At 42.4% G+C, this 16,970-nt stretch overlaps 2 protein-coding genes across 3 annotated transcripts in view; one reads left to right on the top strand and one right to left on the bottom strand.

The window, feature by feature from the left end:
- The window catches only part of LOC308475523 (uncharacterized protein), a gene marked incomplete at its 5' end in the record, with an annotated part of 89,785 nt that extends 78,425 nt beyond the window's left edge, over positions 1-11,360 (top strand). The window contains one exon of one of the 2 annotated variants that reach the window (XR_013985283.1): positions 9,703-11,360. Of the gene's footprint in view, positions 1-1,543; positions 2,447-9,702 lie in introns of those variants that run through there. The other variant, XR_013985284.1, reaches the window with a different exon arrangement.
- CRYL1 (crystallin lambda 1) overlaps positions 1-16,970 on the bottom strand; it is a 36,924-nt gene that overhangs the window by 14,052 nt on the left and 5,902 nt on the right. Inside the window, exons 2-4 of the mRNA XM_081002542.1 lie at positions 16,023-16,130; positions 11,614-11,740; positions 372-533 (exon numbers count right to left, since the gene is read on the bottom strand). Of these exons, the coding sequence (XP_080858668.1) occupies positions 372-533; positions 11,614-11,740; positions 16,023-16,130 (397 nt within the window). The remainder of the gene's footprint in view (positions 1-371; positions 534-11,613; positions 11,741-16,022; positions 16,131-16,970) is intronic.

Consider the following 16,970-nt stretch of genomic DNA (forward strand, 5'->3'; position numbering starts at 1 on the left):
GTCTTGTTGTGCTTGTGGGTTTCCCTCTGGCATCTGCCTGGCCACTTCAAGCAGCATAATGCTGAGCTAGATAGGACTTTGCTCTGATCCGGACTGGCTTTTCTAATGTAAATGTTAATTGTGATATACTGGTATATCACCATGTTGAAAACCAGGTATTGCCCAGCTCTACTGATTACTGTATTTATACCACTCTTCCCAGGGTAGCTTGCAAAACTATGCATTCATAGAATAAATGCAACATATCAAAGTGGCATCCCTTTGAAAAACTTGCATATAAATGAGTAAGAACTGTACTTACGACATACAAGCCGAACACACAAATTTAGGCTTCAACACAATAAATTACTGAAGGATCTTGGTGTACTTACAGGATGTGCCACGATACACTGCTTAACGTGCTTTAGCCCGGTGAACAACTTTGTAGGCATAAGACAAGAGGTTGAGCTGCCTAGTATTACATCATTACTGACAATAAGGTCTAACTGGCCAAAAATCTTCTTTTTCAGTTCTAGGTTCTCAGGCGTACACTCCTAGAACACAAAAAAAGTTGAAATCTTTTTAAAAAACACCTATTACATTCATTTCACAAACTCTTTAGAAATAAACTAAGAAGTCGTTTTGAAAAGTGGCAAACAAACATCTGCTTACTGCTTTATAAATCGAAACAACTTACAACTTTCCACTGTCAAGCTAACACTTTATGGATCTTTAGGATCAACATTTCCAGATGCTGTGCTTAAGGAAAAGTGATTGCACCAGATACAAGACCTAGTAAAATCACAATATTTTTTACAATGTGGTATCCTTTTATTAGCTTTGTAAAAACAAGTCTTCGATAAATTGCCTATCATCAAAACAGGTTTTTCATCTCATGCAAGTACTATCTAGGTTGAAAATTATACCCATGTCTGTGCATTTAAATGCCCCAATGATGATGGAATATTTATTTAATACATTTATAAAGCATTTTTTGAGATTAACTATTTTCTACTTATTTGTGAAAAGCTTATCTCTTATAATTTGTAACATTTTATTTTATCTTGTTCAGTGGTCCTGATTACATAATGTATAAAACGATGTGCAAACTTCCATCTGGAGTAAAACACATTTCCCATGAGGCCAATAATTCCTCAAAGTTTTACAATGCCAATTTTATAAAGTATACCAGTTAACTGAGAAATCACTGCGCTTGTGGCAGATGTTATATGCTCCAGATTTTGGGGCTTGGGGAAGAAGCTTGCACAGGATGGAATTTTACTGACCTTTTAAAGTCAACAACCACTGCCGTTCTGAGTGATAGAACAGGGCCATTTTTGAACATCAGAACCAACTATAATGCATCCCTTTATTGGTGCAAAACAAGGCTTTGCTCGTAATTCCTGGATCGGTTCAGTCTGCAAGGTGGGTTACCTTTAAATATTTTCCTTTAGCAAAGTCACAAGGCTAGAACTCTGTAGATACTTGTTCAAACTAATAAAAGAGCAGCAGTGAATAGTTTTATTGTGAGATTCTCCACCTGAAACCCAAAGCTTTCTTTCAGATCAGATGATAGTCACAGAGGTGAAGCTCAACACTCTTGGAAACTCAAACCTACAATGATTATGCAAGGCTTCTGAATAGACCATTTGCTGAGGGCTTCTTTGATAGTGGCACAATTGTATTCAATTTGTTGGACTGGTGCAATAAAAGTTTCTGTCCTTGTCAAGCATGGATTTGTTTTCTTAGCTAGGGAGACTGACTCCCTGAAGAATAGAAGGAAAATTTAGCTCTAAACCAGCTATTAATCCAGGGCTTCATCACTTGCGACCAACTACAGAGCTTCTCAAACTATTCAGATCACCCTGAGAAAAAGATCAAACATGAAATGGATAGGCCTAGTACTGAAAAGCCAGCTCACCTCAGTACAAGTCCACCTGAGTGAATTTTAAAAGGACATTGTATATTCCTGTGCCCATTTCTGTTTTGCTGAGGATCACACAGCTCAGATGCACCAAAACAGTAGAGCCTTATTTGAAAACTTTAACACTTGAAAAAAAGGCTATTGCTGTAACCTGAATTTCAACTTAATTGACCCTTGTAAAAGCCCGATTAGGACATGCCAAATTGTTGGCTTTAACAACAATTCACTGTTGAGACTTCCCCCTTAGGTGTTTTTAAAAAATGCATGCCCTAGGTTTACAATGTAAATGCAGACAATTGTGGTTAAAAGCCATAGGCACACACTGTCCCTGAAAGTACCAGAACAGCATCATGAGAGAATTCCCAGTTAACTCAATGAACACTTGAACTGTTGTGAATTACTCTGATATTATGTGCCCAACACCAAGAAAAAGTCAACTTGTTCCAGTCCTCAAGTATGTTTTGTACTGTACCTAAATGGAGCAATTTTACAATATGTAATTTTGAGGTACTCACTACACATGAGCTGAATCTTTTTACTTATTTATTTAAAGTGTCTTCTTAAAAGGGAGAAAAGGCTGAGATCCGGGAGAAGGAACTCACCAGTTCAAAATCAGAGGTGGCTATGCACATTTATATAAATGTGAAACCAAGCGTTATTTAACCTCTGTCAAAGACCCAATTTGACACCCCCATGTGCATGTGCATTTGTGTACACATAAACATACACACACACACACACACACACACACACAGAGGGGGGGGCTGGGAGCCTCAATGGCATCCCTCTGGAGGCTTCACCCCGGCAAAAAATACAACTACCCCCCCCAGCTAGGACACTGTATAAGGTATGTCTGTGGTGTGAATTAGGGATGCGGGTGGCACTGTGGGTTAAACCACAGAGCCTAGGGCTTGCCAATCAGAAGGTTGGCAGTTCAAATCCCCGCGACGGGGTGAGCTCCTGTTGCTCAGTACCGCTCCGGCGGGAAGGTAAACGACGTTTCCATGCGCTGCTCTGGTTCGCCAGAAGAGGCTTAGTCATGCTGGCCACATGACCCAGAAGCTGTACGCCGGCTCCCTCGGCCAATAAAGCGAGATGAGCGCTGCAACCCCAGAGTCATGAGACTGGACCTAATGGTCAGGGGTCCCTTTACCTTTACGGTGTGAATTGGCCCCATTCTCAAGACAATCAGACTTGCAATTGTGGCCAGCTTCTACAATCCCAACAGCCCTTCACAGTAAGAGGCATTCTCCCTCACTGAATGTTCAGCCTTAGGAGGGTAAAGGCTAGAAATATCTAATACTGCAAAGCCTATGTTTGTAATACTGAGACTCTTAAGTTGAAGTCATGCCCTGGATTTTCAGAAAGTTCTGTCCCCAATTACAGAGCCACTTTTTGGTACTTCAAAGACCCAATTTGCAATGAATAACACACCATCTGCACTATATATGTAAAAGCAGGTATCATATCACTTTAAACAGTTATATTGTTGTTGTTGTTTAGTCGTGTCTGACTCTTTGTGACCCCATGGACCAGAGCACGCCAGGCACTCCTGTCTTCCACTGCCTCCTGCAGTTTGGTCAAACTCATGCTGGTAGCTTCGAGAACACTGTCCAACCATCTCGTCCTCTGCTGTCCCCTTCTCCTTGTGCCCTCCATCTTTCCCAACATCAGGGTCTTTTCCAGGGAGTCTTCTCTTCTCATGAGGTGGCCAAAGTATTGGAGCCTCAGCTTCAGGATCTGTCCTTCCAGTGAGCACTCAGGGCTGATTTCCTTAAGAATGGAGAGATTTGATCTTCTTGCAGTCCATGGGACTCTCAAGAGTCTCCTCCAGCACCATAATTCAAAAGCATCAATTCTTCGGCGATCAGCCTTCTTTATGGTCCAGCTCTCACTTCCATACATCACTACTGGGAAAACCATAGCTTTAACTATACGGACCTTTGTTGGCAAGGTGATGTCTCTGCTTTTTAAGATGCTTCATGGATCAAGGCAGTGATCCATGAAGGGGTAAACAGTTATGGCTTCCCCCAGAAGAATCCTGGGAAGTCGGGACTTCCGGGTTGGCGCCATCGCCGAATGGCGGACTCCCTCCGAGCTCCGGAGGGAGCCTGCTCGGCAGGGGCTGGGTCCTACCGCACCGGCGATGCGGGGACCCTTAAAAACCACGGCCACGAGGGCCGTGGACATGGAGACTCGGCTGGCACCGTCAGCGCCCTCCCGACTCGTGAAGGAGCCTTTTTAAAGGCTACGGATCGGGTGCCGGGGAGAAGCGTGGTGCTTTGAGTCCTCTGCTATCCCTGCCGAGCGCAGCCGCATGCCATCCGGCGGAGAGCGCTGACTTCTTCCATTGAAAATTCGGACTTTTTAACAACAACCCGTGAGTAATTTGGAAACTGGGTTTAAAAGGAGGAAAAAAAAAGAATTTCCTTTCGATTTGGACACGAGCGGGGGGGGATCCAAAAAGGAAGTCAGTCCCCCCCCCTATTGTAAACCTTCTAAGACAAGGACGGGGAAACCAAGGTCCAAAAAGATTTGTATTGTTGATAAAAACTAAGAATTCCACGATGGGAAATTATAAGAACTGTGCTGGAGGACGAATTGAGGGAGAAGAAACGTAACCCCCCCCCCTGGGAACCGGGGTGATTGAAGAGAGAGCCTGGTGAAAAGAGTCGGAGATTTTGACAGCTGTCAAAGTAGCTGTCAAAGTCGGAAAGCAGAGAGGATTTTATTATGAGAACTTTGCTGGCTAAATTTGTTACAATTTGCTACAACTTTTTAAAATTTGGATACAAAATGGCGAAAACATGGATAACAACCGGACTTTTGGACTAGAGAAAACAAAGTTACAACAATCCCCCTAGAGGAGTTTCGGGACATTACAAAGATGGTCGTAAGTGGAAAAATACCATTGGAATTTTATAGAACTGGTTATCTTCTGGGAAAGCTGCAAAACGGAAATAATATTTTGTCTACAGGGTGTACAGCTAAAGGAGACAATAGAATTTTCTATTGAAGAAAGGAAGGGACTGAACGCAAGTTTTTGTTCCTGAATAACAATAATCCCTGCAGACTTACTAAGCTTCTGAATTAGAACGTTTCAGCAGCGGAACAAGAGGAAACTGGACTACAACTTGGAAAGAACAATGGGGGGAGCTTTATTAAAGATCTGAAGCTAAGTGTTTTAAAAAATAATTATGAAAGGAAAAAAACAAAAAAAAAAAAAAAACCAGCAAGGAGTTGGGGGAAAATAGATGATTTATGGATTGTAAGAATTCCAGGCGGATAACATGGTTTGGTGGTCAGGGGGAAATTAAACCGGGGACAGAGGGGGAGAACTAAAATCCAAAGGCTTGTCAATTTCTTTTTTTGAACTGGTTTTGTTTCATCTATTATATCTTTTATTTCTTATTTCTGATATTTCTATTATGTGGGGTGTCTTTATTATTAAAAAAAAAAGGGAAATTGTGGAATAAAATGGGGTGGGCCCTGGGAAAGAAATTTTTGGCTTTTTATTAAGGGTATTGACGAGGAGTGTAGAAATTTTAAACTCGAACAATGGTTTAAACAAACTAAGTTTTTAATCAGAATTGAGAGCTTGTGGAGCCAATAATATGAAACAGGAATATGATAGGGGTGGGGGAAGGGGGGAGTCCCAGAAAGTGGATATATGAAAATAAGGTTCTGAATGTACTTTAACTTTTTACTTTCTGTATTTTTGAAAATTTTAATAAACATTATTTAAAAAAAAAAAAAAAAGAATCCTGGGAAGTCTACTTTGTTAAGGGTGCTGAGAGTATCGTGCAGATGGGGCTAGCAAGCAGTAAGAATTAAGTGGGACTGCCTGCAGCCAACAGGACATCTATTTGTTATGTTGACACTGAACTTCTTTACATCACAACATTAAGAATTGTGTGTTATGCTACGGTAGGTATTTTGTTTGTAAAAATGTCATTTAGAAACATACCACACTCGCAGAGTGAATGACGATTATATCTTTGGCATAGCAGGCAAGTACTGACCTGTATTCAGATCCATTTCAGGGCATTTTTGTTTGTACTGCACATAATTTTACATGAGCAGCAATGAAAAGTAATATAAGGAAAATGTTAGAAGTAGGTAGTTGCACTCAGAGCAGATAGCAGATGGATTGCATAAGGGTTCTTTAGAACCCCTGAAGCATTTTCATATTGCCATCTCATAAGATATCAGGGCAGCCTGTACAACATAAAAAACCGTTAAAAAAAACTAAAAAATTATCATTAAACTGAATGGTTAATCAAAACGTTTTAAACAGCTGCATAGGCCTGCCGGCCTAAAAAGTGTCTTCAAGAGGTGCCTGAAAGTCAAAAGCAAATATTCCTGCCAAATCCCCGCTGAAAGAGTGTTCTTCACAGTGCAAATATGAAAGGGAAAAGAATTGGAGCTGCCGGGAGGGACTAACCGTTGGTTAAGAAATGACGAAACAAAGCTTGCATAAGTGAATTTCAGTTTGCTCAGCATCAGAGTGCGCACCATTTCTGCAGTAGGGCAGGCAAGTGCTGGCAAGTACAGCAGATGTACTAATTCTCTGATTTAACTGGTATTAAGGAGAACATGAAGTGTAGGAGTTCTCCTTCAAACAATTCATCTTACGAGAAGTAACAAGGGAAGGCCCTAGAGTAGGGGTGAGGTGCAGGGTCTGAATTTGGCCCTCCAGGCCTTCCTACCTGGCCCTTGGGACTCTCCCTGGGTTATCTCCCTCCCCAGCCCTACTCCACGCTCTCTGTGTATTTTGCATGGTTGGAATGTGTCCATGAACTAAAATAACATCAGCTTTCCTGGATGGAAAGATAACATATCTTATATTCTCATTCTCACACTGAGGTGGCCTTATGACTGAAAAAGCCCACCCCCCATGACAGCCTCCCTCATCCCATGGGAACCCTTGCAGTTATAAGTTAAGACAGTGTGTATACCATGCCCCTAACAGTGTGAACAGGACAGACGAGAAACGAGAACCACAATTACCCAGCCCTGTTAATTCAACTGCTGCCTTAAATAATGGGATGAAGGATTTTGAAGGAAGTAGAGGGGAATACTCACTCCCTTCTTGCACTACTAGCAACACTCCATTCAGGCTGCTCAGATTATTAAAAGCAGGGGGAGGAAAGAAAGAGAGCCCCTCCTTATAATATGTCAAAAGTGCCTTATGGAGAGGGTGGCAAGAGATTCTTCCTCACCCAGGCCTGCTACTACTTTAACTGGCCTGGATTGAACATGACTTGGCACAAACATGCGATCGTGCCACTTCCAAGAGAGGTCACGGTTCTTTCCTCCTTCACCAGTCGCTGTGCTGTTGCACACTCTGCTGAAATAAGTCGTGACTTGGCATGTCGTTCAGATTCCAGCCGAACTGCAGGCTGTAGCCAAGCTTTGTCACATGGGATACAGCCGAGTTAGGCAGATTTACTTCCACATTTGATCCATGTTAACCACAAAACCTTTGAAAAAGTTTTTTTATTTTTTTATTTTATTTTATGTGTAACAACATTTCTTACAATAATGAGATTGGTCATGCCTGATTGAGACTATATACTTCCGTTGCCCAATTTTTATCAGATTTCTATTGGTGTTAATAAAGTCAACCATGAATACAGATAATAATCACTCCAGTAACTATGTAGCTATACTTTACTTACTGAATAACTCGGAGCCTTTGCTAATTGTGGTGAATTATCGTCTAACAAAAGACAAAGTCCAAAAATACAACAAAAATACAAAATAGGACTTTCGAGAATCACAACCTCACATTGGAGGAATGAGAGTGAGTGAGTAGACATTCATATCACTTTGTAAAATTGAGAGGCTGCAGATAACCAAATATTACACCTATGTGTTCTTCTCCTGTTCAATTGTAGGGCTTATGGGATAGAAGCCAATGATATTTGAAGAGGGTATTTATAAGTTTTTGCAAAGATGGCTCTCAAGAAAAATATCCCATTTCTCATTTCCCCAAGGCAACATTGTTATGACCATTGTATAAAATTAACAGAATTATGGCATCAAGTAGCCCATTCTTTAACAACCAAGACCAATGGTCTTTAAAAAGAGAATGAGGGCACTTCCAGGCAACTTGTTTTGAGCATTGACTCCAATCTGATTGCTGGAAGGCTAAACAACATTATGTCAAAGTGAGTATTATCCTGCACTTCCCACTGAATTGTCCAGCTTTGGCACAAAAAGTCCAATCCTTTAAAGAACCTGGTCTGCAGCATAAGACATTCCAGTCAACTATCATTGTGTAACCTGGATTTGCTGGTATGTGATTGAATCCCACCCTAAAATAGCAAAGGTCCCTGGAAGCAACTTTAGTTTAAAGCCCCGCTGATTTCTGTGGGAAACATTTAAGACCATGATTACACTTTTCCCAATAATTTTGCTTAGTTAATAAGTGACAATAGGCCAAGTGAATTGAAAATCAGGGATGGAAGAACTATACCTAAATCAATTAACATGAAGAGTATTTGCATTATGCTAGACAACTAATGTTTTATGGCTATGAAGTAAATTTACCCGCTGTATCTAGTGAAGGAAAGAGAAAGTTTTAAATAAGAAACAAAGGAGAACGGAAAAGAACTCGCTATATTTTATCTGTTTAATGTAGTTTAGGAAGTCTTAAGCATTAACATTCTCTTAACAGGTTTTTTAAAAAGAATTTCTACTCTTAAGGACAAGAGTTCCAAGGAATGTCGTGAAATTACCGTATATATGATTGTATCTTATCTTACTCACAACCAAGGATACTACAAACAGGATCACAGACAGGGCTAGGGTAGCACATCCACAGCAGAAGTAACCTCTGGAGCAGTGGTTCTCAACCTGTGGGTCCCCAGATGTTGTTGGACTACAACTCCCATCATCCCTGACCACTGGTCATGCTGGCTAGGAATGATGGGAGTTGTAGTCCAACAACATCTGAGGACCCACAGGTTGAGAACCACTGTGTCTGGAGCCACCAGGACAGGAAATTGGAGCAGACGTCAAAGGCCTTCAATCAGAAAAAATGAGTAGGAGGGTCCACAAACTCAGTAGGGACCCTCATTTTTTATGAGATCAAGATAATAAACATTATCATCTAAAGAGCAGGGATCCAGGGGTCTTAGTAGACCACAAGCTTAGGACGACTCAACAGGCAGCAGCAAAAAAAGCTAATGCTATTCTAGGCTGCATCAACGGAAGTATAGTGTTCCGATCAATGGAAGTAATGGTCCCACTCTATTCCATCTTGGTCAGACCACACCTGGAATACTGTGTCCAGTTCTGGGCACCAGTTTAAGAAGGCTATTGACAAGCTGCAACATGTGTAGAGGAGGGCGACCAGGATGATCAAGGGGTTGGAACGGTTGAGAGAGTTGGGTATGTCTAGCTTGCTAAAGAGGAGACTGAGAGGAGGTATGATACCCATCTTCAAATATCTAAAAGGCTGTCATATGGAGGATGGAGCAAGCTTGTTTTCTCCTGCTCCGAAGGACAGGACATGAACCAATGAATTAAAGTTACAAGACATGAAATTCCGACTAAACATCAGGAAGACCTTTCTGACAGTGAGAGCTGTTCGACAGTGGAATGGACTTTCTTGGAAGGTGGTGGACTCTCGTTCATTGGATATTTTTAAGCAGAGGTCGGATGACTTTTTTTGTCATGGATGCTTTAGTTGAGATCAGCCAAGCAGCAGGAAGAATGGGATAGGGTGGGCTCCAGATAAGTGATCAACTTATATTTTCCTCAACATATGTATTAAATGATATATATATCAGGGTCAGTCCCGAGCATCTCTAGGCAGAGCTGTGAATGTTGCATCTGAAATCTGAACTGCGCAGACTAATGGTCTGAGTGAGTACAAGGCAGTCACCTATGTTTGGTATTTCACAGCCTCTCTTGACACGGTACTAGTCTGGCCACTGTAGGATGGCAACAGAATGTAAATGGAGGAACAGAAAGCTTAGTCAAAGTTCTGAATCCACTGGCCATACACAAAGCTTGTAGATATATAACTCATTGGAAATCTGGTCAGGGGTTAGTGTCAGATACGTTTAAGTCATCATATGCTTGCTTTAGCAGTAGCTTCAATGCACCAGCTCCCTCTTCTGGAAGAAGAAGCGGGAATATACAGGTAGAAGTTATCTTAAGCGGGGGATTGTATAAGCAAAATTATGCAAAGCCAAACCCCTTCCCCCCAAATAGTCCTGCACATCCATTCCTATCTCTCTGAGGCCAGTGCTGAGCGGGCCTGGCCCCCTCCCCCAAGATGGCAAGCTTTATAAGCCCCTCAAGCTTGCTTACTGAGCAGGTCGTGCAAGGCCTTTGGAAGCCTCTGCAAAGTTGTGATGAGATAGTCTCAGAAATCTGGAAAGTAAGGCAGGGGAGGAGCTTAAAAGCTCTTTCCACACTGTGTTTTCCCACTGCGAAAAGAGCTTTTTAAGCCCCCACCGTGTCCCACTTGCTTTCCAGGCTCTGGGAAGGTTGCATGTGGGTTCCTGTGAGATCTCTTCTGGGGCGGGAGGTGTTTTCTGTTCTCCCGCCCATTTTATTTATTTTATTTTCTGTGGTCACATTTGCAAAATCAGTCTAAGATGAGAGCTACCGGTATTGCAATTCTGTCTATTTATAGTATTACATCACAAAACTACATGGAACCTTAACTGCATAGTTCTGCCTTTGAGAGTATGCCCCTCCTCCCGCAAGTTGCCAGTGCAGGGCATCAATCGAGATCAGGATATGTACAAACAACCCCTAAGAAATACGTGTACAACTAGGGTAGCAAAATGTATGCTAAGACCCTTTTCACTACTTTCACTTTTAAGTTTATTTATCTGGGGGTACTCCAGTAAAATGAAGCAATAGAGTAGAATTGAATTGACTGAAGCAACAGAATTTCCATTTCTGCACTTAGCTAGATCACCTATTTATGAAAATCTGGTATATTCTTTATGCACAACCTAACCACAAAGGATTCTATACAAAAGTACCTCCTTTAACTAGACTTCTGAAAACTTTACACATTAAGTTTGGCTGATTTAAACCAGATTTAAACTTATCATTTACTTGGCCCACAAACTGCCAATGAAAAGAGGTAGGAGTACCACTTACAATTTTTGGTCAATTAAGATATCAATTAGATATAAAAATTTTGCTGGAATGGTAATGACCAGCTGCTGCATAGTCAAGGCTGTATTTAGAGGCCAGTGCTTTTAGTTTCATCCAACTACAGTGGTGTCTCGCAAGATGAAATTAATTCGTTCCGCGAGTTTTTTCGTCTAGCGAATTTTTCGTCTTGCGAAGCACGGTGTCGGAAAAGTTTTGGAAAAGCTTCAAAAATCACCAAAAACCTCAAAAAAGGCTACCACACCGCGTTCTATGAGTTGCTCCTCGAAGTCAAGTCGCAACTGTATTAACGGTGTTAAGAAAAAGGAAACAAACTTGCAAGACGTTTTCGTCTTGCGAAGCAAGCCCATAGGGAAATTCGTCTTGCGAAGCAGCTCAAAAACCGCAAAACCCTTTCGTCTAGCGAGTTTTTCGTCTTGCGAGGCATTCGTCTTGCGGGGCACCACTGTATGAGATAAAGCTGGTGAATGAACAAATGATTAGAGCATAAGGAAGCCAGTGAATTCCCGACAAAATTTCCTCCCTTTGGCCATTTCAAGCAAACAAGCATGTACTGTACTCACCTGAAGGTAAATGGCACCCTCTACTGCCGCTTTTAAATCTGTGCAGCCGCTAATGAGAGACAGCTGCTTGTCAGCTGTCAGAGTACCTTTCAGCATTCCTGTCTTTCCTAGTTCTTTCAATTCTTTGCTGTTTGAAAACAGAAGAATTATGAGTTTTATTTATCACACGTACTAATAAAAATATACCACAGGAAAGATTCCGGCAACCTGTTTTCCCCTACTGCACTCTTAACTTTTTCCATGCACACTTATTAAAAGGAACCCTCATGAAATATGGTGCAGTGTATGGCATTCTCAAGGACGCCGGTGGCGCTGTGGTCTAAACCACTGAGCCTCTTTGGGCTTGCCGATCAGAAGGTCGGCAGTTCGAATCCCCGCGACGGGGTGAGCTCCCGTTGCTCAGTCCCAGCTCCTGCCAACCTAGCAGTTTGAAAGCACGCCAAAAAGTGCAAGCAGATAAATAGGTACCACTCCGGTGGGAAGTTAAATGACATTTCCGTGTGCTGCTCTGGTTTCGATGTTCCATTGCGCCAGAAGCAGCTTAGTCATGCTGGCCACCTGACCCGGAAAAACTGTCTGTGGACAAACACCAGCTCCCTCGGCTTGTAAAGCGAGATGAGTGCTGCAACCCCAGAGTCATCTGCGACTGGACTTAACTGTCAGCGGTCCTTTACCTTTTTATGGCATTCTCTAGATTCATGCTTCAGAGCACAATGCAAACATTGTTATACATTTATTAATTGCCTTCCATGCCAACATCTCAAGGTGGTGTGCTATAAAAATAGCTAAAAATGGCTAAACACAGCACAAAATAGCAAATACTTTCTTTTAAAAAAACCAGAAAGGCAAAAGCAATACAATACAGACACCCTTGGCAGAAATCCAGCTGGGAAAGCATGTCAGAACAAAAATGTCTTCATTTGTTCCCGGAAAGTGCAAATGGTGGGCTCTTGTTATACCCCAAAATGCTATTCCAAAGAAAATGGACAGACATACTGAAAGTTCTGCTCCAAGTTACTGTGATGCTGACTTCTGATATCTTTGGAATTTGCAGAAGGAGCTCTTCCACAGACCGCAGCGACCTCCTGGGCATACAAGGGATAGGGTGGTCTCTCAAGTAACCTGGTCCTGAGCTGCACAGGGCCTTATATGTTAGTACCAAGACCTTGAACTTTTCCTTGTAGCAGATCAGAATCAGGCCAATTGCCCATCTAGTCCAGCATCTTGTTTTCACAACCAGAGCCTATGAGAAACCCACAGGCAGGGCCCAAGTACACTCTCCCCTCCTGCAGTTTCCAGCAGCTGGTATTCAGAAGCCTAGTTCCTCAGACTATGGAGGCAGAGAACAACCATGATGACCTTTGCCTCCATTAATTTTTCTAATCCTCTTTTAAAGCTATCCAAGTTGCTGGTCACCACTGCCTCCAGGCAGCCATCACTGATGTCCATGAGTTCTACCATTATGAGAGAAGAAACTTCTCTCTATCCACTTTCTATGTGCCATGTATAATTCTATCATGTTGCCTCTTACTCGCATTTTCACTAAACTAAGGTAAAGGGACCCCTGACCATTAGGTCCAGTCGTGGCCGACTCTGGGGTTGCGGCGCTCATCTCACTTTACTGGCCAAGGGAGCTGGCGTACAGCTTCCGGCTCATGTGGCCAGCATGACTAAGCCGCTTCTGGTGAACCAGAGCAGCGCATGGAAACGCCATTTACCTTCCCGCTGGGGCGGTACCTATTTATCTACTTGCACTTTAACGTGCTTTCAAACGGATAGGTTGGCAGGAGGTGGGACCGAACAACGGGAGCTCACCCCGTCGCGGGGATTCAAACCACCGACCTTCTGATCAGCAAGTCCTAGGCTCTGTGGTTTAACCCACAGCGCCACCCGCGTCCCTTTTCACTAAACTACAAATCCCCAAATGCCGCAACCTTTCCCCATTGCTCCATCCCCTTGATCGTTTTGGTTGCCCTTTTTATATCTTACTCATGTATTCATAGAAATATTTATATAGCACCGTACCACAAAACATGTGAACTTTTCCAGCCTCTCCAGCACATGAAAACCTTTTGCATGTCTGTTGATGACTGAACAAAGATTATACAGGAATAGGCAGACTCTTATTCGATGGAGGCACAGCATAATGTGATGTCCCAGACAATATTAACATACAGATTACCCAGTCATCAATCTGCCAGTTTCCTCAACCTGCTCGTGTCTCCACCATTCTCATGCAGAGTATATTGCAAGTGGGACCTGCAATGCTCTCATCCACCAGGAGGTGTTTAAAGTTATGTGCAGAGTGGTCACAACTTAAAAGCCAGTCGTATGCAATAAATAAATACCGGATGTAGGGGAAACCTTGAAACAAAACAAAACCTTGAAACAAAACCTTGAAAACAACCTGGCGCTCCTTCTCACAAGTCCATGCTTCTGGCAAAGCCTTATGTTGATTATTGTTAGAGCAGTAATGTTTTCGTATTGTACAATAGCAGTCCCATCACCCATAGGTAATTAGATGCTTCCTCATATTACAGACAGAGAAATCAGGGAAAACAACTTAACAAAGGAATTGGGAGTGAAACACTAATCTGATAAGGGGCTTTGCTTAGCCCTTAGTCCAGTCAAATCAATTCTGAAGGAGAAACAAAAAAATGCATTCCTCTTCACACTTTTAAGTATCCCTTACCACCAAACACTCAGAAACATGAAACTGCTTTGCTGAACCCTCTCTCCCCAAGTGTTTTGTTTGCTTGTTCATTCTGCTGTTACCTAGGCAATGCCATTTTGGTAGTGCAAAGAATATCACATTTCTACCCTCAACAAAGAAAACTCTGGTCTGTATGGATAACTTTTGTGATCATCATCTGAAGTTTGCAACGACATGGATATAAGATGGGGCAATGTTAGAAACATAACTTCTCTGTGACAATTCAGTGGTACATCATGCAAGTTCTCAGGAAGTTGGACATGGGAATTTAAGCCAGCACCAACTCAATTCTTACAATTTAGCACAGCTGAAGTGTCCAAAGTGCTTCACGTGCATTATCTCAATAATTCTTACAACAGCATTGTAAATAGGTCACTATTGCCACCATCCCATATTACAAGGGGTGGGGCTGACGCCAAGAGAACAGTATCTTATCTAAAGACATCTACGCAACTCCCGATTGAGTAATTTGAATACGGAAACTCCTAACTCTCAATAAGCATTCTGGAAACTTAAGTCTCCACTTACTAGTATTGGAAGGGACTGGGCATCTTAAACAAGCTTTTTAAAGTGTTACTGATACTGTATTTGTATAACACGAAAAAAATAACAAACACATGGAGCATCTGAAAGGTGAAGGTATGTGACAAGCCAAGCAAGCTACTGAAAGGTGGAGGAAGCTGAGGCAGCTTCCACTGCTGCCTTGAAACAGGCAAGGGGGACTGGCGAGGCTTAGCTGGGGGGCGGGAGGGCTTCTTTGAGTCTTCTCGCCGCCCTCCCCCCAGCTGAACAAGCCCCATATCCCTCCAGTATGCACAAGCCGGAGGGACATGGGGCTTGTTGAAGCAGAGGGAGGAGCAAGCCGTATTGTGCCTCGGCAATGCTGACTGTTTCTCCCTTCAGTGGTATGAGGGCAGACCGTGATGGCGGTTTCCCTCAGCGGTATATCACTGGTGAAACTGCCACCGCTCCCGAGTCCCTCTGCCGCCAGAGTCCGGATGCAGGTTGTTTTTCCCTCAGCACGCTGGTAGCAGTGGGACTCAGGAGGTAGCGGTTTCACCAGCAATATGCCGCTGAGTGAAGCCGTCATCACTGTCTGCCCCTAATACCAGTCCTGGGTGATATATGGATATATTGCCCAGGCCTACTAGGTGACCTTGGGCTAGTCCCAACCTCTTAACCTACCTCACAGGGTCGTTTTGTAAGGATTACCTGAGGAGAGGGGTGCATCATGTACTCCTTGGAAAAAATGGTGGGATACAAATGCAATAAATAAGCTCTTCTGTGTACCTGGAGGGACCAGCCAGATGGAGATTGCAGACTCTCTAAGCACTACGATCAGAGATAAGGGGCATCCTATCTCCATTCTATGTGCTAAAATCAGAGATAAGCCTCTGCCTGTTGTGTGACAGTAAAAGGATTTATGCCTCTGTGTGTGACTATCTGCCTGCTATTGCTTTTAGAAGGCAACAGAGGACACATTGGACAATTGATCAGGTAGTGGGGCTTGTGGGTCTCACTGAAGATCTACTACCTTTTATCCCACAATTTGAGCACTACCTTGAACAGATAATCTGGATGCATCCTGAAATCCCATTAGTTCCTTGTTCATCGTGTTTAGAACTAAAAGCTAACCACAGTATTCAAACAATTATAATCCTGACTAATCTGTGCTAAAGGAACTCAAATGACTTACCCAATTTTTTCCAGGGCTTTTGTTACCTGTTCTTGTACAATATCATAAAGCTTTACTTGAAATCCACCAGAAGCAAATAACATGGCCCAGCTACATCCAATGAGTCCACTAAGAAGAAAAGAGAAAACGGTTAGCACAAATCTTTTATTGTTATTTATTTTAAAATACTTACATGCCACTTTTCCAGGCAAAGCCTGCCCAAAGCAGCTTACAGCAATAAAAACTACAAGTATATAAAAATGTTTTTTACTAAAAATCAATAATTATTATTGATCTATTCCACAGAAATTCCACAAAGAGAGTTTGGAATTCTAGTAACAACGATATTCCAGTCTCTTTCCGGTAAGCAGGACATAAATTATTCAGGAGAAGGCCAACTGAAACAATTGAGCTTTTAAGGTCTTCTGAAAAGTCTGAGGTGTAGCTGCCATTGCAGCATTTCTGGGAAAGGACTCCAAAGGTGTGGTGGAGCCACCACAAAAAAGGCCCTGCCTCTTACGCTCAACCACCTCACAGACCTATTCCTGTCACAACACAGAAGCAAAACAAGGTTTTCCTGTTTCAGCACCTGTTGAAGGCAGCAACCTGGATGTGGATATAGTTAACCAACCCACAGATTCAGCAACAGAGGTTTAAGGTATGTTTTGAAAGGGCAATGAAGGACGCAACAGACCAAGCAGCATATTACAAAGCAAATTGGCTCACACCCTACTTTTGGAACATCTAAGTTTATTAAGCAGAGAGCGAATGTTGAACAAAATGGACTTGGATTTAAAATAGTCTTGTTTCACTATTCTGTAGGTTATTCTGCATGCTACAGGCCTGAAATTCTGCACACAGAGCATCCCTCTAAGTACATATGGAATGCAGAAACATTCAGGTGAACATATATAGTTATATGAAGTTGCCTTACCCCAAGTTAGGCTATTCATCTTGCCCACTATTATA

Source organism: Podarcis pityusensis, assembly GCF_964106645.2.
Source record: "Podarcis pityusensis genome assembly, chromosome: 4".
Taxonomy (NCBI): domain Eukaryota; kingdom Metazoa; phylum Chordata; class Lepidosauria; order Squamata; family Lacertidae; genus Podarcis; species Podarcis pityusensis.